The 27,816-nt window shown below is 33.2% G+C and overlaps 2 protein-coding genes and 1 pseudogene across 4 annotated transcripts; 2 read left to right on the forward strand and 1 right to left on the reverse strand.

Moving 5' to 3' along the window:
* The first annotated feature begins 10,768 nt into the window (after positions 1-10,768).
* Positions 10,769-11,880, forward strand: LOC120119504 (cytosolic sulfotransferase 5-like). Its single transcript, XM_039139319.1, has one exon. The coding sequence runs from the start codon at positions 10,823-10,825 to the stop codon at positions 11,795-11,797; it is 975 nt and encodes a 324-aa protein (XP_038995250.1). The 5' UTR covers positions 10,769-10,822; the 3' UTR covers positions 11,798-11,880.
* A 4,439-nt stretch (positions 11,881-16,319) lies between these two features.
* On the reverse strand, positions 16,320-27,141 carry LOC120119502 (serine/threonine-protein kinase ATM-like). 3 transcript variants are annotated; one of them, XR_005515836.1, is made up of 3 exons: positions 26,964-27,141; positions 23,618-26,855; positions 16,320-16,329 (listed from the first exon to the last, which is right to left on the reverse strand). XR_005515836.1 is itself a non-coding variant. In XM_039139317.1 (2 exons), the coding sequence occupies exon 2, from the start codon at positions 26,661-26,663 to the stop codon at positions 23,838-23,840; it is 2,826 nt and encodes a 941-aa protein (XP_038995248.1). In that variant the 5' UTR covers positions 26,664-26,863; positions 26,964-27,141; the 3' UTR covers positions 23,574-23,837. The 3 variants fall into 3 exon arrangements, 1 of the variants encoding a protein (XP_038995248.1); XR_005515835.1 differs by having other exon boundaries at positions 23,618-26,863; XM_039139317.1 differs by lacking the exon at positions 16,320-16,329 and having other exon boundaries at positions 23,574-26,863.
* LOC120119982 lies at positions 16,998-23,018 on the forward strand (annotated as a pseudogene).
* Positions 27,142-27,816: the final 675 nt, after the last annotated feature.

Genomic DNA, 27,816 nt, shown 5'->3' on the forward strand with positions numbered 1-27,816 from the left:
TTTGATCTTAACCAGACTGTTAGTTTTATCATTCAAAGAGGTATGTTTCAGGAACATCATTCCTGTCCATGTCATTGCTATTAAAGTATGCCTGAAACACATGTTTTCATAGTATAACATATAGTTGTATTCGAGGTTCGAGTTATTTGTTGAATTTAGTAGGTTTGATGCGATTCAAATCGAACTTGACACAATGTGGTTTTTAATTCGAGACGACTCGATCTGTTTGTAAACCCTTTTAATACATAAAGAATAAAAAGGAAAGGAATTTAGTAGGTTGTTTATGTACTTGAAAGTATTATTTCGTCTATTGTCATATTACCTACAAGTGATACTGTTACAAGACAAATGTACATAAAATATTAATAAATGTAAAAAATATTTAAATTGTTAAAACATATATATATATATATATATATTAAAAAATGTAAAAAGAATTATAAAAAGTGATAAAAAAAACTCGTATAAGTCATAACTCATAAGAATGATTGCAAAGAATCAGCATATTAAGTCCCGTATTCCTTTAGTTTAGAAAGTTTTGTATGCATACAATGTGGTGAAATCATGCCCCTTTATTTTAGGAGAAAATCTTTTTATAAATCATTACATGGATTTTTAAAAAATAAATAATTTATATTGGGATTAAGAAGATGATAAATATTTAAAAATGAAAGAATAAAACATGTGTAAGAGTGTATAAAAAATCATTATTTTATGGAATCGTATCTTCTTAGCATGTAGCTTTAAAGATGTTTGTCCAGGTGGATTAATTAAAAGAAGCTTAGTGACGTGGAGAATAAAAATAATAATTCAATTAATTAATTATTATCAATTATTGAATAAATTAAGTGGCATAAAACGACAAGGTTAATAATAATAATAACATGCTCAAACTACACGAATGACCAATTAATTATGGGTGGTTCCAATTTGATCTTTGATCTATTAATTTGTTTTTCAATCAAGTCACTTAATTATCTAAATAGTATCAATTAAGCCATATGTTGTTGAAATTTAACGGAGAAACTGACATGAAAGTTAGAATAGGCATAATTATGCATTTGGTCCCCGTTACCTATACATCTTATTAGAGGATAATATTTATTGAATTAAATTAAAAATAAGATCAAATTGATAAAATATTTAAGTAATGAGGACCCAATGTGTATTATGTCTATTATTCTAACTGGAACGTAACCGCTCCTTTAAATGTTAACTATAGATGACTTATTTAATATCATTTAAATAGTTAAATAATTTTAATTGAAAAATTAATAGATCGGTGGTTAAATTAAATCTACCCCTTAATTAAAGGGTCATTGATATAGTTTAGCCCAATCATAATTGAGAGTCAACGGAGCATGTGGCGTTAAGATAATGATGAATGTGGTAGAAACGAGACATTGCGACAAACCAATTCAGTTCCAACTTTTTTTTTCTTTTCAACCATAGCATTATACACTCAGATCAGGCAGTGTAATCTATTGACAACTCACTTCATTATTTTTATAATACATATATATAAGATCGATCAAAGATATAATTTCACACTCCCTAAAATTTTAATATGAAGTTTACGACTTCAATATAAAATTTTGTATTTATCTCTCTATATAGTTTTAAAGACAGAGTTAGATAATATGTAGAATAAATCGAGATAGAATTATAAAATTTTAGGCATTAAAAATAAAAGGTTATTCTAAAATGATTATTTTTGAAAAGGGTAAAAACATCATTCTCATTTAGTAAAAGGGTTAAAGACTTAAATTATATTATTCGTATTTATGGGGACTAAAGAATAATTTAACCATTTAATAAGGGGTCAAGACCCCTACGTGTCATACTGTCTTTGTTGGTTTTAATGTGAATACAGAGATTATTATCATGTTATATCTAAACAAATTTATTATAGTATATCTAAACTAAATTCATACATGATAGGATTTGAAGACGAATATAGACTGTAATCGAATTCCTTAATTAGATAAGAATAAATATAAAATTTAACTAAAAGTTTAATTTAAGGTTTATCGTTTAATTTGAATACGGGAAGTTACTATCATGTTATATCTGAATAATTTATCGTTTGAAGCTTATAGTTTGCATGCAATTTTTTTAAAAAAAAAGCAAACTAGATTCAAATAATTAAAGTATTTTGATTTATTTTACATTATTAACTGGAAATAAGGTAAACTCATGTTTAAGCCTCGTATATTTCTAATTTAATTGCATTGGTGAAATTTGTTTAGTGGCCAAAATAGAACCGGGCTTATACTTTAATGACTGAATGGATAATTTACCCATAGTTTTACTAATTTATTTTAATTATTTCTTCAATTAAATTGAACAGTTGTATCTGCTCAATGGTCCATAGGTGCGAGGAGCGCTCGCTGCTCACATGGGGTGAAGTAATTAGGACATATAAATGTAATCGTCCAAAGGTTGAGCCCCATTTTGCAGAATATTTATATGTAGGCTTAATTATCTATTTGAACCCTCAACTTAACATTTACTCTTGTATTAGTACCTAAACTTCCATTTTATCACACCTTTCGTCCTATGTTTGTAATGTCGTCAATATACGATGGACTGACACTCTAAGATCGTACTATGTCATCGTTTGATTATTTTGTTATTAAAAATATAAAAATTTTAAACTCATCAAATAATTTTAATAATAAAATAAATGGTATTCTTCTTAGAGGATTCCGCCAGAGAGAGTTACATCCCAAAATTTTTTGAATTCTTTTACATAAATTTAATATAAAATATTTTAAAAAATAACATTAATATATTTTTAAAAGAATATTGACACCTTTAAACATAAGTTAACACTTATTATTTATTTTCATCCACTTAAAAAAAATTCTTCATACAATCTCTAAATTTGACACCCCAAAATAATTTTTTAGCTTCGCCCTTGCTTAGAGGTCTTAGGTTTGAGTAGTAGCATCTGTAGGATGTATGTGTTATCGACTAATTGAAATTTTTTGAACAAATGTATCTTGTAATCACCTTAAACTACTAAAAAATAAAGTTTTATAAAATCTAAAAATAAAAAAATATAAATGTAGATAATAATTTTATAAAATCAACGATTTCAATAAAAAAATATGAGCTATTTTTATTTTATTTAAAAAAAGGAAAATATGAGAGAAAACATGTCTGATACTTTTTTTAAAAATATTAAAAATAAAAATATGTGAAAATTTTAAAACAATAAAAAGTTGTTTTCATTAAACATATTTTGTAAAATTGAATATATAATTAAACCGTATATGATGGTAAATTTAGGAAGTAAAATGGTAAAACATCAAAAGGGGACTATGTATTATATTTCTTCATCTATCTCTCTCATGTCTCAATCTTCATTTATTGTGAAGGCCAACTTTGTCTGATGCAAACATTGCTCCTTTTATTAGCTCACACATGAACCTCGTCTCTCGTTGAGGATTCATGTCTTTTCCCTCCAACATCAACATCTCAAACCCCAAAATACTAAAAACATTAAGATGGTAATTTAATCTAGATCTGATAAATTTTAATCCGACTTAATTTTTTAAGATTGATTTTCTTAATTTGAGTTCGGATTGAGTTTTATGAAAAATAAGACTAGATTCAGACTTAGGATAAAAAATACCTTACTCAACCAAAGACAATAGTACATTTTTCTTCTCTATATTTAGATGTAATTAATATAATATCATTATCTTTATATTTTTTAATTAGATAATTATTTTATCAAGTGAAAATAAAATTTTTATAATCATATTAAATTTTACGGTTGGCTGGAATTTTTTTAAACTCAATTTGAGTCTAGTGTCATGTAAAAAAATATAATACCTAGATCAACCAAAATTCTACCAAACATTGATTCATTGTCATCCTAAAAATACTATGATAACCAAAATTATATCAAATTTTAAAGTAAATTTTGAGTTGAATTTGTTTATGTTAAATTAAAATGTATCATATCAAATTTTATTGTGAAAATATAAATATTATTAATTTGATGTTTAGACGTGTACTATTTTAATTTAATTTTTGGAATTCAATAAATTATGGATAATTTAAAATTGTATCCAAAAAATTATATATAATTTTAGTTGTATGATATTTAACGAATTTTTAAAACAAATTTACTCAAATTTAATGTAGTCTGGCTTACCTAATTTGAAGGGTTAACTGTTGGGAAATAAACCAAGTACAAGTAATTTTTCTATAACCAGATTAGTGAGAATGCAAAATAAAAGCGGAACAATAATACCCGAAATTGATAACGGAGTTCAGCCAATTGTACTTACGTCTCCGGACTGCTGCAGATCTTTTACTAAGAGAGAAAATTTACAGGTGTTTACAAAACACTCACTACTCACAATAAAACTCTCTAGTATTGGGAGAAAGAAATGATTTTTGGGATAGTTTTGAAGCTAAATGAGCTAGGGTATTTATAGTTGAAACTTAAGGACTTAATCTTGTAAATACCCTAAAACCTAGGGATTAATTGTGATTATCCCATTATCATTTTTCAACAAACATCTACCAAACTTTGAAAAACTATTTTTCAAAGAAACATTTACCAAACTTTGAAAACCATTTTCAAAGAAACATTTACCAAACTTTGAAAACCATTTTTTCAAAGTTGGTTACCAAACTTGAAAACCATTTTAATACTTTCAACAATCTCCCACTTGAAGACTGATTTTAATCTGTCTTCACACCTCGATCAATGCAACAGCTTTTCTAGTCTTGTTACTCTAGCATGCCAACTGAAGTTGAACACAACTTCAGTTTGTCTGTAGTCACCGTCTTTGTCAACATATCTACCGGATTTTGAGCTCCACTGATCTTTTCAAGTTTCAAAATCTCATCTTCCAGAAGAGATCGGATAAAATGATATCGCAATTGTATGTGCTTTGTCCTGGAATGAAAAGACGGATTCTTTGCTAGATGTATAGCACTTTGACTGTCGCAATACAAGACATTGTTTTCTTGTTTCTTGCCTAACTCTTCCAAGAAACTTTGGAGCCAAACCATCTCCTTGCTAGCTTCCGTAACAGCGACATATTCTGCTTCAGTTGTGGAGAGAGCAACTATCTTCTGTAGTTGAGAAACCCAACTCACTGCGGTTCCTCCTAGTGTATAGACATACCCTGTAGTGCTCCTTCTGATGTCAACATTTCCGGCTAAGTCAGTATCTACATAGCCTGTCAGTATCGTATCTCCACATTTGAAATAAAGTGCTTTGTTTGTGGTACCCCGCAGATATCTGAGGATCCATTTGACTGCTTCCCAGTGTACCTTGCCCGGATTATTCATGTACCTGCTAACAGCTCCCACTGCTTGAGCAATATCTGGTCTGGTACAAACCATGGCATACATCAGACTTCCAATCGTTGAGGCGTACGGCACCTTCACCATGTGTGCACGTTCTTCCTCCGTCTTTGGTGACTGTTCTTTGGAGAGTCTGAAATGAACACCTAAAGGTGTACTTACTGGTTTAGCATCTTGTATATTGAACCTGGAGAGTACTTTGTTGATGTACTCAACCTGTGATAATATCAAAGTCCCTGACTTTGTGTCTCTCTTGATCCTCATCCCAAGAATCTGCTTTGCAGCGCCCAGATCCTTCATAGCAAACTGCTTTGACAATTTTTGCTTCAAGTTTATAATCTCTTGCATGTCATAGCCTGCAACGAGCATGTCATCAACGTACAACAATAAAATAATGAAGCTATTGTCGAACCTCTTGATGTAGCAACAATGATCTGCTTGGCATCTAGTAAAACCACTGCTACTCATGAAACTATCGAACTTCTTGTACCACTGTCTAGGAGCTTGTTTTAAACCATACAAGCTCTTATTCAACCTGCATACCAGGTTTTTCTTGTCTGCCTCTATGAAGCCTTCTGGCTGCCTCATATAGATTTCTTCCTCCAAATCACCATGAAGGAAAGCTGTCTTTACATCTAACTGCTCAATATGTAAATTCTCTGCAGCTACAATTTTCAACACCAGTCTGATTGTAGACAGTTTCACGACTGGAGAGAAAATTTCATTATAGTCAATACCTTCTTTTTGCTGAAAACCTTTGACAACCAATCTCGCTTTGTAGCGTTTGCTCCTATCGTGCTCTTCTTTGATCCTGTAAATCCACTTGTTGTGAAGCGCTTTCTTCCCTGGTGGTAATTCAGCTAATTCCCACGTCTGATTTGACAAAAGCGAGTCCATCTCATCTTTCATGGAAGACTCCCACTTGACTGAATCCTCCACTTGCATTGCTTCATCATAGCACTCTGGTTCACCATTGTCAGTCAGCAACAAGTAGTGCAAAGAATGAGAATACCGTTGGGTTGGTTTAGGAATTCTGGAGGAGCGTCTTAGTTCTGGTGTGCCTGGTTCTTCTTAAACTACTTCAGGACTGATCTGAACATCATTTCCAGAAATCTCCTCAAACTCAACAAATTCCTTTGTTTCAGCTTTGGTATTGGAGCTGCTTGATTCTACAGTTGACCTGTCTTTGTACATCACATTCTCATTGAAAATGACATCTCTGCTTCTAATGATCTTCCGATTTTCATAGTCCCAAAACCGATAACCGAACTCATCACCGCCGTATCCAACAAAGGCACATTTGTTGGACTTAGCATCAAGTTTACTTCTTTCAGCAAAGTCTATGTGTACATAAGAAATACAACCAAACACTCTTAAGTGTGAAAGGTTTATTTATTTCTTGCTCCAAACTTCCTCTGGTATTCTGCCATCCAAAGGAACTGAGGGCCCACGGTTGATCAGGTAAGCTACAGTGTTAATAGCTTCAGCCCATAGAAATTTGGGCAATCCGGCATGTATCCTCATGCTTCTGGCACGTTCATTCAGAGTTCCGTTCATGCGCTCTGCTACGCCATTCTGCTGCGGTGTCATGGGATCTGTTGTCTCCATCTTGATCCCATTGTTTGCGCAAAAATCTCTGAATCTCCTATTTCTGTACTCTCCTTCATTGTCAGACCTCAACCGCTTGAGTTTCAGACCATTCTCATTTTCCACCATGGCCTTCCATTTTCTGAAGGTATCAAAGACTTCTGATTTTTTCTTCAGAAAATAAACCCACACCTTCCTTGTAGAATCATCGATGAAGGTGACATAATATAATGAGCCTGCAAGAGATGGAACTGGAGATGGTCCCCATACATCAGTATGAACTAACTCTAACTTTTCAGCCTTGGGTGTCTTACCAATCTTTGCAAAGCTGACTTTCTTTTGTTTGCCAAAGATGCAATCCTCGCATAGTCCGATATCTACATTCTTTAGATCCGACAGCTTCCCCTTTGACAAAAGTGTCTTCATCCCTTTCTCGCTCATATGGCCAAGCCTTTGGTGCCATAGGTTTGATTTTCCATCAGCATCTGCTACTGCAATGATATTCTCTAAATTTGAGGTTACATAGAGAGTATCAGTCTTCTTACCACGAGCAATGACGAGTGCTCCTTTGGTAATCTTCCATTCACAACCTGAAAAGGTTGTACTGTATCCTTCTTCATCAAGTTGTCCTACAGAAATCAAATTTCTTTTGAGACCAGGAATATGTCTCACTCCTGTCAGCTTCCAGGTGGTCTGGTTTGGCAGCTTTAGTCGGATGTCTCCTTTTCCGACGATCTTCAAGGTTTCATCATCAGCAAGATGAACCTTCCCAAAATCACCACTGACATAGTTCTCCATGATTTCTTGGCATGGCGTGGAGTGGAAATATGCCCCTGAATCCAAAATCCATGATTCAATCGGACTGTTGACGCTTAAAATCATGGCATCACCTGTCTCCTCCGTCATGTTGGCAGATTCCTGTGCGCCGGTATTTTTCTTCGATGCTCGGCAATCTCTTTTGAAGTGGCCCTTCTTGCCACAATTATAACAGGTAAAATCTTTATTTCCTGTTCTTGATTTTCCCCTTCTGGATTTCGATCTGCCACGATTTGAATTTCTTTCTGAAGTTCTCCCTCTGGACTCCGTGTGCAAGGCTGAGGAGGTTGATGCTTCATCTGATTCTCTCCGTCGAATTTCTTCGCTCAGTACCAGATCCCGAACATCGTCGAATTTAATTTGCTGTTTCCCGACGAACTGCTGACTACTGTAACAATAGCATTCCAACTGTCTAGTAAAGATGATAAGAGAATTAAAGCTCGAACTTCATCATCAAATTCAATTTCTACTAAACTCAACTGGGTTATGATTGTGTTGAGTTTATTTAGGTGTTGTGCCACCGATGCCCCTTCCGTCATCCGCAAATTGAATAATCGCCTCATCAAATGACCTTTGTTTGAGGCCGATGGCTTCTCATACATACTGGAGAGAGCCGTCATAAGACCCGCCGTGGTCTTTTCCTTTGCTATGTTGAAAGCAACATTGCGGGATAACGTCAGTCGGATAACTCCGAGGGCTTGTCTATCGAGAAGAGCCCAGTCTTCATTCTTCATGCCCTCTGGTTGTTTTCCTGAGAGGGGTTGATATAGATTTTTCTGGTTTCGTTTGGATCGTTTCTAACAATTTTTGCGAACCGCCGTGTATTAGAACACCTCCGTCGACAAACTCGTATCGCCGACCGAATTTCACTATTCACGAAATTCACTATTCATATGAATAGTAACCTGAATAGTAACCTCGCAAAAAATTGACAAAATTCACAACCCAAAAGCTCTGATTACCAGTTGTTGGGAAATAAACCAAGTACAAGTAATTTCACTATAACCAGATTAGTGAGAATGCAAAATAAAAGCGGAACAATAATACCCGAAATTGATAACGGAGTTCAGCCAATTGTGCTTACGTCTCCGGACTGCTGCATATCTTTTACTAAGAGAGAAAATTTACAGGTGTTTACAAAACACTCACTACTCACAAGAAAACTCTCTAGTATTGGGAGAAAGAAATGATTTTTGGGATAGTTTTGAAGCTAAATGAGCTAGGGTATTTATAGTTGAAACTTAAGGACTTAATCTTGTAAATACCCTAAAACCTAGGGATTAATTGTGATTATCCCATTATCATTTTTTCAACAAACATCTACCAAACTTTGAAAAACTATTTTTCAAAGAAACATTTACCAAACTTTGAAAACCATTTTTTCAAAGTTGGTTACCAAACTTGAAAACCATTTTAATACTTTCAACATTAACATGTTATTAATGAATTTTATCAATTAATTATATTTATTTTATTAAAAACATGCCATTAGTTTTATTTAATAATTAAAGGTTGTTTGTACCAATAAATTGTCCTTTTCTACCAGTGGAAGACAAAGTAGGTTAATCCCTTTTTATAGTACGAGATGTGCCCCTTGGTTACAACACAAAGGAAGCAACTTTAAGTGTTATATAATATAGATTGGGATACATAACAGATAGAAAAGAAAATAGGAGAATTGTTCGAGATCAAAATCAGATTCTAATATTAATCAGGATTAAAATATATTTTGATAATTATAAAATTAAATGTTTATAAATTGAGGGCTTAGTCATATTTAATTTGTGTAACAATTTTTAAGTATGTTTTACACATGTACGATTCAAATTTAAGGATTTATATAATCTTTAAATTAAATTAATTCAAAATTCAAAATTTTCATGTTCCTTTAAATAAAGTATTATTAGTTTAATTGACATCGTATAATTCTATGTATGGTCAATAAAAAATAAAAACAACACTCATTTATTATTAAATTTATGAAAAGATTCAAACAAAAAAACTATCTGATATATAGACTATAATAAAATACAAAATTATAATTAAAACATTTTATATTTAAGCCTATCATTACATAGAGAATCAATTGTTGTAATAAAGTTTACTGCCATATTTAGTAATAAAATGTTTTGTACGTAGGATTGAGTTCCAAATTTTATGTTAGGGGATTAAACTAAATTATTAATAAAAAATAAATAGAAATTTAAAATATTTAGGATGAATATCCTCCATCGTCCTCCTTTTAGTCCATACATATAGAATCCTCAAAGCACAAATATATAAAATTTTATTATACAATGTAAAATTCTTTTTGTTTTACATAGATTTAAAGTCGTCGGATGAGTGAAAATAGATGTCTGAGATTAACAGTAGGAAATGTGAAGATATTCACTTGAAAAAAATAAAGAAGTCAATTTCAGCTATATATTTTCATTCATCCAATAGTCTTAAATATGTATAAAACAAAAGAGTTTTACATTATGTAAGTTAATCCTAACCCACAGGAATTGACGCATGATTTTATGTTAAGGGACAAACTTAAACTTATAAAATTTGGAGGGTGAACTTGAACTTATAAAATTTTAGAGAGTGAAAATATATTTTTAATATAAATATATAAAAAATCTAAAATATATGATAATTTTGAATTTTTATGAGTCAACCGGTCCCATCTGTCCCTACCTAGGTTCATCCGTGTGTGTATATATATATATACATATATGTGGGGGTTAAGATCCACTTACATTGTGTTAAACTATTTTAGTTTTATATTTAAAAATTATATTGAGAAAAATCAAAAGTTGATATATATATATAATGTTTCTTTTTATGAATTCACAATATTAATTATCTTTTGACTAAGTTTAGTATCACTAATTATTAATTGATCACCATCTTTTTTAAGATTCGTTATTCAAAATTTAAACTCATGATTAATAACGTTTATACATTAGATTCACATTGTAATCTGTCTAAAAAACTAGTGTGTGCGCGTGAATATATACGCTTGGAATTCCAAATCATAGCAGTTTTGTATTTTCATCTCCGGAAGTAAAAATAACAGTTTCTATTCCAAGCTGCTGCCATGACCGATTCATCCGAGTCCACCGAGTCAATGCTTGCTCAGCTCCCCATGGAAAACTTTTGGGACATTCCATTGTATCAATGGCAAGGTTTACGGTACAGATCTTATCACCTCCAAGCAACAATGGACCTCCGTTCACATTTCTCCGCCCGACACGACGATATCATCTTAGCATCCCCAATGAAAACCGGAACCACATGGCTCAAAGCCCTTTGTTTCTCCATCCTCAACGCCGCCGCTTCAGGTGGAGACAACAGAGAAACGTTAGCCAAGACAGACGAAGACCACCGTGACCCGCTCGTCGAAAACCACCCCGCCGTCTACGTTCAAACCTTGGAGGTCCAAGTTTACACTTCGAACCCGTTGCCGAACATTTCATCCATGAAATCTCCGAGGCTGTTTCACACTCACTTTCCCTACACAGCATTACCGGACTCCGTCAAAACCACCGGCTGCAAGCTTGTTTACATCGCGAGAAATCCTAAGGACACGCTCGTTTCGATGTGGCATTTCTTCAACAACCTGAGAACGCCACAACAGGGTCCGTACCCGTTCGAGAAAGCATTCGAGATGTTCATCAATGGCGTTTCCCACTTCGGGCCGTTCTTCGACCACGTTTTACAGTACTGGAACCAGAGCTTGAAAGCCCCCAACAAGGTGCTGTTTTTGAAGTACGAAGACCTTAAGGGAAACCCTATTAAAGAGGTGAAGAAACTGGCTTCGTTCATGGGAAAACCGTTTGGTGATGATAAAAAGGTGGAAGATGAGATATGGCAGTGCAGCTTGGAGAGGTTGAAGAACTTGGAAGTGAACAAAAATGGGGTGGACCCTTGGGCGGGGATGCACAACAGTGCGTATTTTAGGACTGGGATCGTTGGGGACTGGAAGAACATGATGAGCGATGAGATGAGTCAGCGTTTGGATCGAATCACTGAGTCCAAATTCAAAGGCTCTGGCCTTTGCTTTGAAATTTGAGCTCTCATCTTCTGCTTTTTTGGTTTGATTCTGCAAATGAATGTTTCTTTTTTTAATATTAGTCATGAATGTTTCTATATGCACCATTATCCTACTTTCCATTTTAATAATAAAAAAACATTAAAATGAATTAATTAGTTTTAATTTTAATATTTTATAATTTATTATTTTAAGATAAAAAAATCTCTAACATTCAATTACATAACCACTTTAACGTTTTTTTCATTTGAGGACAAAAAAATTCTTATTTTAGAATGTTGATAGTTTGTTAACTAATATAAATTAAATGACATTAGTGGTTAAGAGATAGTTGTTATCTCATGTCTCGAATTGGAGCATGACGTATGTATAGGTTTTTAAGTATTCATTATCAAATAACTTAAAGTCTTATAAACAATACTACATTAGAATTATACCAGATTAATAAAAATTAATTTATTGACTAACATTTTTTAGACACATAAATAATTTTATTCCAGATAAAATGTTGGAGGAAAAAAAAACTCCCAAAATAAGAGAGTCCTAATTTATTTATACTGGGATATACTTTTAGACACATGAATGTTTTTAAATCTATTATTAATTATATTTTTTTATTCTATCACTTTCTGAGAATGAAAGAGAGTCCTAATTTATTTATACTAGGATATACTTTCACTTTGATTCGAAAAAGAGTTTTTAATGTTGTGTTTATAGTAATATGTGATATGGGTCAATATTTTAATAATCATACTGAAAATTGAATTAATCTGATTTTTAATCTCAAGTCAGTTAATTTAGTTTATATATTTTAATATTCTTTTAATAATGATAGTTCAATCATTAATACCGTTGATATATTTCGTTAAATCGATTAGTTATATATTCCACAAGTTAAACATCTAAGGTGACGTTTGGTTCGCTGGAATGTTTATGAGGGAATTGGAATCTGTGAAAGAATTGGAATCTGACAGGAATTAGAATCTTAATCTGAAATCTGTTTGATTGAAAGGAAATTGAATTGGAATCCAATTCTATATTCTGTTTGGTTCGCAGACATGTCAAATGAATTTGATTTCAGTAATGTAAAATGACAAAATTGCCCTTTTTATTTTTTTTTGCTTAATTTTAGTTTGTTTTATAACTTACATGTAGCAATATATTATAAAAATTTTAAAAATATTAAATTTTCATTTTATTGATTAATTATTCATTTCAATAAATTATAAAAATCATGCTAATAAACATCATAAGTTAAATTCATCCCAATCAAATTATGTTAATAAATTACCAAAAGATAGAGCAATATTTCGATACATCTCAATCGAAGTATGTCAATTAGTTACAAAAAAATATACCAAAAACTTACAAGTCCAAAAAACCAATCAGCGTCCTTACAAACAACCTAATTGATTTCACAACCCTTCCAAAATGTATTTCACCTAGGCGTCTCTATCGCCTTCTTCCAATTGCAAGAAATGTGTTGGATTCGGGAGTCGATTATAATTAAGGAAGAGTTAATACCCTTGAACTGCCAATTAAAAGGTAAAAATAACGATCTCAATCACTTATCCCTGATAGATTCGGAAGTGTACCCTTAAAAGAGTCGAGAAGCATGTTAGAAAAAAAGACAATGAAGATAAATAAACTAGAGAAAAATAAAATAAATGAAAAAAGAAAAATAAGATAAAGAAAAGACATAAAAATAAAATAAAGATAAAAAACTAAATAAAATAAAGAACATAAAAAATAAAAAAATGAAGAAAAATAAATAAAATAATCAAAATAAAGATAACGAGCAAAATAAAATAAAAATAAGAATAAAATAAAGGAAAAACATAATAAATAAATAAATAACAAGAGGAAAATACAAATGAAAATAAATATAAAAATAAAACTAATATAAAAAATAAAATAAGAAAAGAATAAAAAGAATAAAAATAAAATAAGCAAAATAAAAAATAAATATATGAAAAATAATGATAAGGGTAGTATGATCAAATTTCACATTCTCTCAAAAGGATTTTAATTCCGTCATGTTATGGATAAAATTTACTTTTCCCCACTTAATGGAAAGTTGAAGTCATTTAGGATTCTAATTCCTTTTGAAAATTTGAACCAAACATGAAAAAATGTTAGAATTTGATTCTAATTCCTCCTAATTCGAGATTCCTGCGAACCAAATGTTACCTAAGAAAATTCAAACTAGATACTTTTTTACATTGTTTATCATTTAAAATATAACCACAATAATTTTGAAAGTAATAATTTTTTAGTTTTAATAAAAATTCAGAAGAAAGAAGTAATATTATATAATGAAACTTAATTGAAATGGCAACGAGGTTAGGTGGGACGGTTTTCGACTATCCCATTCCATTCCGATATATTTGACGTGAAAATTTATGCAACATATGAAATAATTTAAAATATATAAATAATTAAAGACAACAATAGATGTAACGAAAAATTATATGTAAAACAAAATAAGAAGAATCCACTAAGGTGACGTTTGGTTCGTTGAAATGTTTATGAGGGAATTTGAATCTGAGAAGAAATTGGAATCCAATTCTATATTCTGTTTGGTTGACAGGAAATAGAATTGGAATCTAATTCCATATTCTGTTTGGTTCGCATACATGTCAGATGAATTTGATTTCAATAATGTAAAATGACAGAATTGTTCTTCTTCTTTTTTTACTTTATTTTAGTTTATTTTACAACTTGTATGTAGTAATATATTATAAAAATTAAAAAATATTAAATTTTTATTTTATTGATTGATTATTCATTTTAATAAATTATAAAAATCATGCTAATAAACATCATAAGTTAAAATCATCGCAATCAAAATATGTTAATAAGTTACCAATAGATAGAGTAATATTTCGATACATTCCAATCGAAGTATGTTAATTAGTTATAAAAAATATACCAAAAACTATTTTTATTCAATATATGAATTAGAAACCCGACCCGATACGACATAAAATAATAAAAAAATTATTTTTATTTAATAAAAACATTAACTTAATTGAAAAATTATATATATAGGGGTATTATTGTAATTATTCCTAAATATATAAGGTAAAATTATATATTTTTTTGGGTTGGTCTAGTTTTTTTTCACCATAAACCTGACCTGACCTGAATATCACACTTAAAAAAACCCGACTTGACTCGACCCGAATATCACACTTAAAAAATCCGATCCGACCCGAACAAAATAAAGTTTCACCCGACCCAACCCGATATATGAATTAGAAATCCGACCTGACCCGAAATAATAAAAAATTATTTTTATTCAATAAAAACAGTGACTTAATTAATATATATATATATATATATATATATAAAGGGGTATTATTGTAATTATTCCTAAATATATAAGGTAAAATTATATATATTTTCGGGTCGGGTATTTTTCACCCTAAACCCAAACTCGACCCGACCCGACCAAAATAAAATTTCACCCAACCCGACCCAAATATATGAATTAGAAACCCTACCCAAAATAATAAAAAAAAAATTTATTCAATATATGAATAAGTTACTAAAAGATTGATGAGGGTAGTATAGTCAAATGTCAATTCCCTCCAATAAGAGAATTGAATTCCATCAATTCTTGGATGAAATTCACTTTCCCTCATTTGATGGAAAATTGAAGCCATGAGAAATTACAATTCTCTTAAAAAATTTGAATCAAACATAAAAAAATAATAGAATTAAATTTCAATTTCCTCTAATTCCAATAGATTTTATCGAACCAAACACCATTTGTATTTTTTTTGGGTAACGGATCATTTACCTTAAAATGTTGATGGTCCCGACTTACAGGCCTCACCAGAAAGGACAGTGTCATTAATGTTCTGACCCAACATGAAACTCTGCCCTGTCTTCTTGTCATAATTGCAATAATGCAATTCTTTTTTGTTTCCCCCCTTGGGTTAGGTTGACAAAATTAATTAAATAATGTGTTGATAAAAATGATACTGTCTCTATCATTATGTTGGAACCAATTTGTACCAGATTCATGGGATAGTTTAACATTCATCCGTGGGAACTAGGGGTGTGCCAATTCCCGAAATATTCGGGTCAGTGATTTTTTAGTTCGTGTCTTGACCCGAATATTACGGGTATCCGAATATTTGATTTTTTGTAAATTATTAAATAAAAAATACATAAATTTAAATATTCGAAATTTCGAATTATATAATCTAACATCAAAACAAAAAATTTAAAAATTTAAAATATAAAATCTAATAATGCTCTTCTTGAATAAAAATATTAATATAATATTTAAATTGTAAAAGCTTAGAAGTGCCCACTGGGCATAAATTATTTGCAATTTATCAAAGTGATTAATGCTCTTCTTGTACAGATTAACCAGAAATCTACCAATTACGGTCCCATTTAGTTAGTAACAACAGTTGTATCAAAGTATAATAACTCGAAACCGTTCTTTTGCAGGAATCTGTTCGAAGTGCTGTAATAACACTGTTGAGTGAATTGTTACATGACTGAGTGGCTGGAGTTGGTCGGAGCGTGGAAGGTTTCTACGGAAGTTGAGGTCGGAGTTTGGCGATTAACTTGTAACGTGGCCGTTTTGAGATATGGAGTGTGACTGCTTGTTAGGGATTTAGATTGTTTGAGGTCTGGAGCGTGCAACAAACTAAATCATTTAGTTAATATATTAAAAAAACTTAACCGGGTATTCGGGTAATCGGGTACCCGGAAAAATCAATTTTTGTGACCCGGGTCCAACCCAGATAGTGTCGGGTCGGATACCCGACCCGGCCGAATTTTTTTTTTTATAGAAAATTACCCTGTTTGTTTATTCGGTCAACGGGTCGACATGTCGGGTCAACCGGGTCGGGTAATTTTGCACACCCCTAGTGGTAACCATATATTTTAGAGACCCAAATATATTCTTTAAATCTTGAAAAATTACAACTTATAATATTTATTGGGTGGGTTCAAAGGGCTCTCATCACTTTCACAGCCGATACGAATGTCAAAACCATAACCCCTTATTAGGATAAGGTATCGTTGACTTTCCCTTATTTCAATTTTGCATCTTTAAAGACTCGTGCACTAATTGAGATTCCAAATTAACAAGGGTTGTAACGAGTTGGATGGGTCGATCATATGGTGTTTATGGACACGACATAACAAATTCATCTTCGATAATTGAGAGTGTATTACAGGCAGCCTACGGCTACAGATGGAGGCATCCCATGCAATTAACCTAGGGAAACTATCTACAGCGAATCTGGGTATGCGGGGTGCAAACCAAGTGAATGGTACACGTTGAACTCGGATGGAACCCGGAAACTAGATTCAGATGTGACTTCATGTGGAGGAGTTTTGCAGAACAACAATGGAGGGTGGATCAAAGATTTCTCTGAGGCTCTTGGAAGATGCTACAGTAAACTTGGCAGCACAAGGGTTTTGATTGAATTAGGACCTCAAAATCCAGAAGCAGCTCCACCGTCTCTAATTGTTGCAACCATCATTGGATTAGTCGAGCCAATCATGGTGGCCATTGTCTGACTTTCATAGCCAATTATATCTCACGGACAGCTTACAAGTTGTATTCTCTCAGCGTGTAATTACCTAATATTTCCTCAGTTTACATGCTACGACACAAGACCACATGCCTATGTAAATCTGGCTGGAATTTCAGTAGCTGCTTGTTGCAAAGTGGAGAGGAATCGTGTTCGGTACCACCGGTCAACATTAGTTCAGGATGTTTTATATTCAAATTACTTTTGGTTTGAGTTGTTTTTAGTTTGATAGGGGTCTAATTAAAATTTAAGTACATTTTAATTCATTCGATCTATGTAAAGTTTCAAATTAATTATTATATTTAAATTTATATTAGATCTCAAATCTAATAAATCAATTTAAGTAATCAGGTTCAAATTAAATTTATCAAGTCTACACATAATTTGATTGCTTATTTATTAAATATTTGATTGAGTTTAGCGTTATTAATTAAGTGATATCAATTTAATTAAATATATAAAAATTCAAATATAAAATATATGTTGTTTATATAAAAATATTAATTTATATATATAATAATCATTAAAATAATTTTTTTTTTAAAAATAGTTAAATTGAATGTTATTATATAACTTTTTTAGTAAATCTTATTAATTTAGAAAAAATCAACAGCGACCGACTGAGAATATCAACGGCCCATGTTGGTCCTCCATTGGATTGACAACTGTCGAGGATTCTAGATCCTTCCATAACCTCAATTCCAATAACAAAAACACCTTTGTTTTTGATTGGGTAAACTACACCAATAACCACTTATGTTTAGGTAAGTTTTTTACTAAAGTTTCAAAAGTAATAAATTGATCATTATTATTATCGATTTGTAACAAAATGATCACTTCACCGTATGTCCATTGAATTGACTACGGACAATGTTAACAAAAATGTTAATATTTATTTTTATCCCTAAACTGTTGCTAAAACATCAAATAAGTTTTTTAACAATGATTTTTATTCAATTTACCTCAAGAATTTTTTATTTTTTATTTTTTTCTAAACACTCGGTCATCTCTATTATATTCAAACCACCTTCCTTACAAAATAAAAATCACATAAAAACAAACGTTTGTCGTAATAGTTAATGGACTTTAAACTCACATGTATCCATATTTCTCGTCGTTACCTTTTCATTTTTATATTTCCCTTTTCAAAAACAAACTTACTGAAAGCACTAGTATAACTGTGAAGATATTTGTATGATCAATTTATCTTTTCTTGTTTATTAGGTCCATGTCTTTACAAAAGTTGATGATTTCAACACTTTTCTTGATTTTTTTCAAGATGTTGCAAGAAAATTCATAACAAATGTATTTAGACTAAGTACTTAATAGTATAATATTTCGGTACAAATAATTTCATACTTTCTTTTCATATCTTATGGTGCATATAATGTTTATTTATATAGATATCATTGATGAAAACTTTACAAAACTATTTTTGATCTAGTTTGGGCTTGAGGAATCAAAGAACACTTGAGCTTTAGTTTCTTTTAAATGATAATGTAACTTCTTTGCTGTTTTGTCATTGTTGTTTCTTTTTTTTTGTTTAAAATTGTATTTTCTTTCGAAATTTGCACATATGTTTTTCAATATCTTTTTCAAAATCTACCTGTGTAACATCCTCAATACCGAGTTAGTGATTAAATTGTAAAATTTAAGAAGTTTGTGACTTAAGTAGAATAATTGAATAGTTTAAGGACTTATATGAGAAATGTTGTAAAGGATCAAATAAAGAAGGAGGAATTGAAGGACAAAATGATAATTGGTAAGAAATAATTAAATTGTTATGGTTGTATATATAACCCACGTGGAATGAAGAGGGGAGTACACAAAAGTTTTCAGAGTTCTCTTCTTCTTCATCTTCTTTCATACTTGAGAACTAAGCCAAAGGTGAGATTTCTTGTTAGTTAATTTCTTGATGAATTTAAGGTTGGTTTATGATCATTAGATGATAACTAAACTTAAAGAAAGCTTAAGTTATCTTAAAATCAAAAGATGATGGAGTTAGGAGAGATTGAAGATTAGGATTTCTTGGATGAAATTTTGGAATAGAGTTCATAGATAGAATTAGAAGTTAAATTTGACTTGTCATAAATATAATTAAGACGTATGAAGTGTTAGAATTGGAATTGGAACATGTTGCAAAGTTGGTGTAATTCTTGAATTACATATGGAGGATAGGATTTTGAGGTTAAAGAGGTGATTAATGAGTAGAAATGAGTTTGAGTATGAGTAGGTGAGTTAGGAATATGTGAAGGTATATAATATGAAGTGTTTGAGCCGGAATGAAGTGATTTTCGTGCTTAAAATGTGATTTTCTGGGTTAGGGGTATCGGTACACATTCAACAGGTACCGATACCTCAAGAGTAAAATTCAGGAAGATATTCGAAGAGTATCGATACCTTAAGGAGTGTATCGATACCCCCTTGAAACAAAAAAATTCGAATGTAATTTGGGTATCGATATCTAGGCAGTGTACCGATACCCAGTTGAGGGATGTATCGATACCTTGTAGAGGGTTATGATACCTACTTTAGATAAGAAATGAAATTTGCCTTTCCTTTAGTCTAAGAAAAAAAAGATTAGAGTATGTCCATTAGAATACTGATATGGATCCATGTATGATTATGTAGATATTGAACATAACCCTTTTCCGAAACAATCGAAGAATTAGAAACGGTCGAGAGAGAGAAAGTGCTAGAATCAAGCAAAGCTAAGGTGAGTGCATACCCTATATAGAATCGTATGGAGATAAGACTTACGATAAGTCTATCTCTTATAGTTGAATTTATGATTTTATATTCATGTATATGCATATATATATATATATATATATATATATATATATATATATATATATATATATATACTGTTATAATGATTTCATGCATAATTCATCCATGCTTTAATATGATATTATATGAATGAATGCCATTATAAGAGAATCAATCCAGGTATGTGAAATAATGGAAGTGATCATATGTGTGCATGTGAAGTGAATTATGTGTTTATATGAAAAATGATAAAAGAGATATGAAAATGAGAAATGTTTCATATTTAAGCCCATGTTATTTAATATGAGAGATGTAGGTATAATTGACATGCCAAGAGTCGAGGGATTATCAGTGGTCCTTCGGGACATAGTGGTCCTTCGGGACAAATATTCAGTGCCCCTAGTGGGAATTTATTCGAGCTGTGGTGACAACATTCGTGCACAACCTCAATGTACTCACGTACCTTCTGTTCTCAATAATGTACATGGACATTTAAAGATAAATTGAATGAAAATTATTATAAGAAGTTAAAGTTTATATGTGCATATCATAATTCTATATGTCATAGTTTATTTAATACATCTACATTGCATGGTCATTATGGATTGATAATAGTGCATGTTCATGAATCTATTGTTATATGTTCATTTCATGCATCACTAAGTCTGTGACTTAGCGAGTAAGTGATTTACATGTAGATGCCAAGAAACAAGAAGATCCGAAATAAGAGTGGCAAAGACAGCATAACTACTAGAAGATCAGATCAGAAGTAATTGACAAAGTATGTGTTTTGTTGTATTTAGTGTGTTGGCATGTAAACAATTTGTTAATTACAAATGCTTTGATCGATTTTTTATTGTTCTTGTCAAACTTTTGTATGTTAACAACTTTTATTGTAATGGAAGTTCAAAATTTCCTTGATTTTCTTTAAGAGTCAAAGTTTGAAAAGTCAATGTGACACCTCGGACTCGTATCCGGGTTGGATATGGGTTGGGGGTGTTACAACCTGTGTGTTTAGGATTTGTTTTAGTGTGGTTTTTGTTTTGCAAGGAAGGTGATTTAAATACAGTGTAGGTGGTGGGATGTTTGGAAAAAATAGAAATTAGAAAGATTTTAGGGGTGAATTAGATATAAAACCATTGTTCAAAGATCTGTTTGATGTTTCAGCAATAATTTAAGGGTAAAAATAAATATTAACCTTTTTGTTAACATTACCACATCATTAATTTAACGAATATGGCGGTGGAGACTATTTTATTACAAATCGATAATATTAGTGATCGATTTGTTATTTTTGAAACTTTAGTGAAGAAAATGAAAACTTAAACACTTAGTGACCGTTGGTGTAGTTTACCTTTTTTTGCTTCTCATCAAAGCATTTGTACTTTAGATCTCAACCGTCCATTTTCTTCCTATAACTCCAATTTCTCGCCACTCATTCCTCCTCCATCTGTCACTAGCCGCCTCTCGTCAACGCTTCTTGTGTATTTGCATCTTTGGTGATTGGAACGTTTTCTTTTTATCCTAAAACCGGCTTATGTGCAGCTGGTGGAAGCAGCAGAGGCCGAAGACAAAGAAGGGGAGAGGATGTAGTCCATCCCCTCGAAGTATCTTTGGAGGATCTTTACAATGGGACATCGAAAAAGCTTTCTCTTTCACGGAATGCAATTGGCTCAAAATGCAAGAGGTTAATGTTTGAATCAAGATGATGTTTGTGGTATTGCTAGTGGTTAGGCTAATTCGATGTTGGTCTATGTAAACGGAAATTGTTTTACGTTAAAATTTGCAGTAAAGGGTCTAAATCAGGTGCATCAATGACATGTTCGGGTTGCCAAGGCTCTGGAATGAAAGTCTCGATTCGGCAGATTGGTCCTGGGATGATACAACAAATGCAGCATCCTTGCAATGATTGTAAGGGCACTGGTGAGACCATTAATGACAAGGATCGTTGCCCACAATGCAAAGGTGATAAGGTTGTGCAAGATATAAAGTCTTGGAGGTCGTTGTTGAAAAGGGTATGCAGAATGGACAGAAGATTACTTTCCCGGGAGAAGCTGATGAAGCTGTAAGGCTAATTTATATATTAAATAAGAATGCAATTTCTTAATGTATAATGTATCCGCTGCTTTCTAACTAACGTGGTTGATTGTGCCATTTTTTCTCTTTTGCAGCCTGACACAATAACTGGGGACATTGTATTTATCCTACAGCAGAAAGAGCATCCAAGATTCAAAAGAAAGGCTGAAAGGGTGAAGACTTATTTCTTGAGCATACATTGACACTTACCGAGGCCCTTTGTGGCTTTCAGTTCATAATGACTCATTTAGATGGGAGGCAGCTCCTATTCAAAACCCAACCTGGGGAAGTTGTTAAGCCTGGTGAGGAATTTTCTTTTCCTTTAATTATAAATATCTTTACAGTTTTTTAATTTAACAGTTGTGTCATTAGCCGTCTGTTGACTTTTTCAATATCCGTTAGTTGATATTGATCTTTAGAAAGCCTGTCCTGGCCTTATCTAATATCAGCGTTGATTTCCCTTTGTTTGACATAGATCGATACAAAGCAATAAATGATGAAGGAATGCCGATTTATCAGAGGCCGTTTGTGAGAGGTAAACTGTACGTTCACTTCACCGTTGATTTCCCAGACTCCTTGACCCCGGACCAATGCAAGGCACTAGAGGCTGTACTGCCGCCCAGGACCTCAGTCCAGCTGACTGACATGGAGCTGGATGAGTGCGAGGAAACAACTTTGCACAATGTTAACATGGAGGAAGAGAAGCGTCGAAAACAGGCACAACAAGCTCAAGAGGCCTACGAGGAAGACGAAGACATGCATGGCGGTGCCCAGAGGGTGCAATGCGCTCAGCAATGATAAAACCGAACATCCTAGACAGATGGGGGGGGGTTTTCGGCGAATGAAATGACCGACCAGCCTGAAGTGAGAATTAAGATACATTCTCGACATTGTTGTGGTTTCTTATTCCATTTTTAGTTCAAGTTTTTGGTAGTTGAAGTGGTGTTCTAGGCTTTGAAAGCTGATGGTACTTTTTAAGAATGCAAAGATTTAGGTTTGGATCTTGACTTAAATGTTGTGGTGATGCAACCTTTTATTTCCTTTAAGATGGTTTTTTTTTTCTATTTAAACTTAGAAAATTCTACAGGATTGTTTTCCCATGTACACGGCAGTTTCACAAATGCAGATATTTTAAGAGATTTCAACATGTGTCAGCATTAAATTTTAATGATATGGTATTACATTTGGTACTTAATTTGATTTTTAAAGGCATTTGCTTGTGTTCATAATTTATTAAAAATTGAAAATAAAAATACACATACGGAAAATAAGGTTCAAACTTGAAAGTGACATGTCCCAAGTGACAAGAGTAGCATCAAGATTGTCCTCGGATAGGAGCTTCTAAGCATTTTTTTCCTCTCTTAAACAAAGAGTAAGATGAAGGATTTATGTGAAAATGCCACCAATTTCAAAGAATTGTTATTTGAACCGTCGTCATGTCCAAGAGAAACAAAGGCAAAAGTTATTAAAAGAAACAAAGAAGAGATGAACATCATTGCCTATGCTTAATGCTCACTCCATCCAATTTAACCACAAACATTTCTCAGAAACAAAGGAGACTCAGCCATTTGAGAGAGCAAATCAGGTACCTTAAACGAGTCTTATAGATAGGAAACTACATCAGAGATCTCAACAATTTACACTTCTAACTAGGTGGAGGAACCAGGACAGGTACTGACCTTCTTCAGTAGTCCCTTAATCTCGTTCTCGAGCTTTGCCTTCATCTCTGGAGGCAGGTTATCCCCAGATTTATTGAGCACTGATGTCATCATCTCAAGATTCTGCCTCATAAAATCAATATTAGGAGGTGTTTCCCCAAGGAGAGGCACCGGCACTGGACTAGTAAGATTTGCAGGCAAACGGAATCCCTCCGTGCGTTTATTAGTTAGAATAGAGTCATTCTGGAGGTGGCATTTCTTAAGCGATGCGCCGAAAGAATTGCTCTCCTCTAGACTCTGCAATGCTTTTGCAGCATCTTCACTTTGCATGAAAACAACCCGGGCACTACTAGAATCTTTAAATATCTGAAGCTCTGATTCCTTCAAGGGCCCGAACCTGGAAAATGTTGCATCCAAAACTTCTTTTGAAGGCATGGAGGCACCAGGGGTGAACGTCAAGAGAAGAGTGGTTGCAGGGGCTTTTCCACTTGCCCCTGCTCCATTGTAATTTAAAATCATATTCGGAGTGCCCAAAATAACCTCCCCTTTCTTCCTCCTCTTCCTCTTCCGCGCAGGGTTTTCTGTAGGCAGAACACTGTTTACGTCCTGCAAATCTTTTGTCGATGTATTGGGTTCTGTACCAGTTCCATTTAGATCAGGTATGTTTGAAGTGGGCGTAGGGCTCAGAGGGCCATATTGCGCTTTTGGCTTCCTTCCTCTCTTCTTCTTACCTGGCTTACTTTCAGATGCAAATGAAACCATGTTTGGTCCTGTTTGAGGCACAGTGCTTCCACCAGAATCAGGCAGACCAAAATTTAGCCCCTCTCTGTTACTTTGTTCAGCAATTGTTTTCACGGAATGTGGGCCAATTGCCTGAAAATCTAACAAAACCGATCCGGAGCTTGCATTATTTTTGTTTGCAATAAATGAGCTTGGAGTTATACTACCATTTCCATTCAAATCTGGTATGTTAGTAGCTTCTTTAGTATCTTGATGGGTTTGTTTCCCGTTAGGTGCTTCAGAGGCCGTTACTTCAGATGCTTTCACTGATAAGTTACATGGCACGAAATTAATATTCCCGTCTAATGTGCCTGAAAGAGATTTAATGTTTGATGCTGCTGAGGTTGTAGGCTTCTTTTTCTTTTGCCTTTTATTCACGGGAGGAGTGAGGGGTGAGGAAGTAGGCTTTATTTGAAGTGGATCGTTCCCCGACAAGGAAGGATCTGTAACAGTAGCCTCTTTCTGAGTAGCCATATTCTTGCATTGCATCTCATAGATGGATTCATCATGATATGCTGAAATTCTGAATCTAGAGAAGAACCACTCAATCAGATCAAAGGTTTTATTTTCGGTTGAAAACAGGAAATCAACAGCTAGAAAATGTAGCTCAGAAAGCAGTTCAGCAGAAGAAATACTGCTGAGCTCCGGATAAGCAGTTACACTATTTCCTCTTATGAATTTCCTATACCATGTTTTCTGGAACTTCTTTGCACTTCTTTTGTCACAGGAAGAAAACCCGATAAATTCATTAACCCCCTCATGAAGAACTTTCAAAGCTACAGGATCTTTTGTTTCACCTGAAACATAGGGATACGACAAGTACTTGCTCTTGCTCTTCCTTCGTTCTGTCAACTCATAGCCCGATTCATTTCTTAATTCACTGTTATCATCGAAATTTTTTACAGAAACTTTTCTCTTTCTCTTCCTCGAAGTCAAAGCCTGTTTGTTTGAGAAAACACCTTTTGCGGCAATGATGACTCCACAGCTCTCTGGAAAAGCCCCACTTTTCTCATCTGAAATCTTGGCCAAAACCCCATTATGACTGAGTATCATCTCATCCTTCATTACATCAGATTGTTTCAACAAGAATTCATACGGTATGCTGGTTTTTTCAGCGTTCTCTGCATCGTATGTCGTTTCCCATAGTTGATGCAAGGGAAACTGGAAATGTCCTTTGGAACAGAAAAATGCTGACAAATAGCTCTGTAGGACAACAAACTCAAGCATATCAGGCACTGTAACAATCTGTGCAAGATTTTTGAGTTGACAAAGAAACTTCACAGGCTCAAACCGATGGGCAGAAAACTCCGCCAATTGACTGGTTTTGCACTCTGCCATGGAAGCTCCTTCCTTAGTAGCGGAGTTACTATTTAAGAACTTATTTTCATTCGGAACACAAGAACATGTGAGCTCTAGTTTCAGGCGCTTCCCGAAATCATCCATAGCCTTCTCGACTGCACCAAGAAAGCTTCTAGCTTTGTTCTTTCTAATCATCTGATCAAAGTTCACAAGGAAAGGCTTCAACTGAGAAGGGCAACACCAAGCAACATGGCTAATACCAAAGTACCCAACCAGCAAGCAGTTTTTCTCGTCACCAATCAAAGCATACTCCGGGGCATCTGAAGGTTCTAAGATCTTTCCAGGCCACCAACTCAGACTTTTTGTTCTAACCCAAACAATATCAGCTACATAAAACTTATGCTCTGGTCCAACAATTACCAACTCCCCCTCGTTTCTGGATTCCTTCAACTCATCCTCAATTGCAGTTAACCCAGTGCTGTTTACTTCATTTACAGTTCCCGAAAAATCCACATAAAGCGATATGTTGTCTCCGGAAACTTGTACCTTATTAACCAAATCAACTCCATTAATCCCCAAACAATCCTCTTCCTTCGTCCCCTCATCCGTAACAGGTTCGACAACCGCATTGTCCCCACCTTCACAATCTACTCCAACCCCAATTCGATCGTCTCCATCATCCAGTAAACAACCTCCTGCAGCGTCAATAACAATTGCACCATTCTCTTCTACATCCATGGCTAAGCTATTTCCTACAACAGCATTACCATTTTCTTGAAGCTGAACATCAAAAATGGAGTCTGACACATTACTACTTTAGATCAAAGTGGGCAAATCAGGAGCTTCATAACCCTCCCCTAAGAGTTCCAAATCTGGGTTTTTTGATTCTAACCTTTCTGGGGGTTTAGCGTTCTGCATTATCACTATTCTCTAAGCATCTGATAAAGAGAAAGAATTCAAAAGCCTTTCATTCAAATAAAAATGATTAACACATATTAGCCTAAAAAACCCAGAATTTAAAAAAGATATTATCTTTACCTGAGAGAAAGAACAAGTGAAAGAAAAAACATCTGGGCATTCACAGTGAGAACTGAGTTGACGACGAGTCAAAATGATTCATACAGCCGAGTTGAAAAAGAAGGTTTTTGGGTAAGTGGTAACTGGTAAAGGGAGATTTACTAATAAATAAATGAGAGAGGGAAAGAAGATTATGAGATTCTGAAAATTAGGCAAATTTTTACTTTATCGAATAGATGAAAAGAGAGAAAAAGATGGGTGAAGTACACTAGAAGTCACTAAATTATTCTGAAATGATCAATTTGGTCAATGAATTTAAAAGAATTATAAAAGGATCGTTATATTTATGGCTTAATACAAAAATAAATGTATAAACTATATCTCGAAATATAATTCGGTGCCTAAAGAATTTTCACTAAAAATAGGTGTTTACTGTTTTTTCCATTATACTTTTAGGTATCTACAAACTATTATTATATTTTTAAATTTTTAATAATAAAAATATTTTTATTAAAAAAAACCCCTCTCCCTTTTTCCATGTTCTCCTCTCCTGCAAACAGCCAAAGGCCGACTACCAGTCTACCACGATCAACCAAACGGTAAACAATTGACTGTTGTATCTTATCAAACGACAATTATCACAACTGAAGGGATTTTATGGAATTCGAATCCTAAAATGAAATATTTCATTATACTGTTTTTAGGTGTTCGATCGGTTATGAAAGTATGTGAGTTTTAGTCGTAGGTGGTTAGCCAGTCACACGTCGACAGATGTTCGACCGAATGACAACGTTGGTGGCTGCTTGCGGTGGCAAAGGGATTAAAATAAGTTCTAAAAATTTTAGGGTTTTTTTTAAATTAAAAAAAAGTTTTA

The sequence above is a fragment of the Hibiscus syriacus genome, unplaced genomic scaffold (genome assembly GCF_006381635.1).
Source record: "Hibiscus syriacus cultivar Baekdansim isolate YM2019G1 unplaced genomic scaffold, ASM638163v2 tig00110332_pilon, whole genome shotgun sequence".
Classification (NCBI taxonomy): domain Eukaryota; kingdom Viridiplantae; phylum Streptophyta; class Magnoliopsida; order Malvales; family Malvaceae; genus Hibiscus; species Hibiscus syriacus.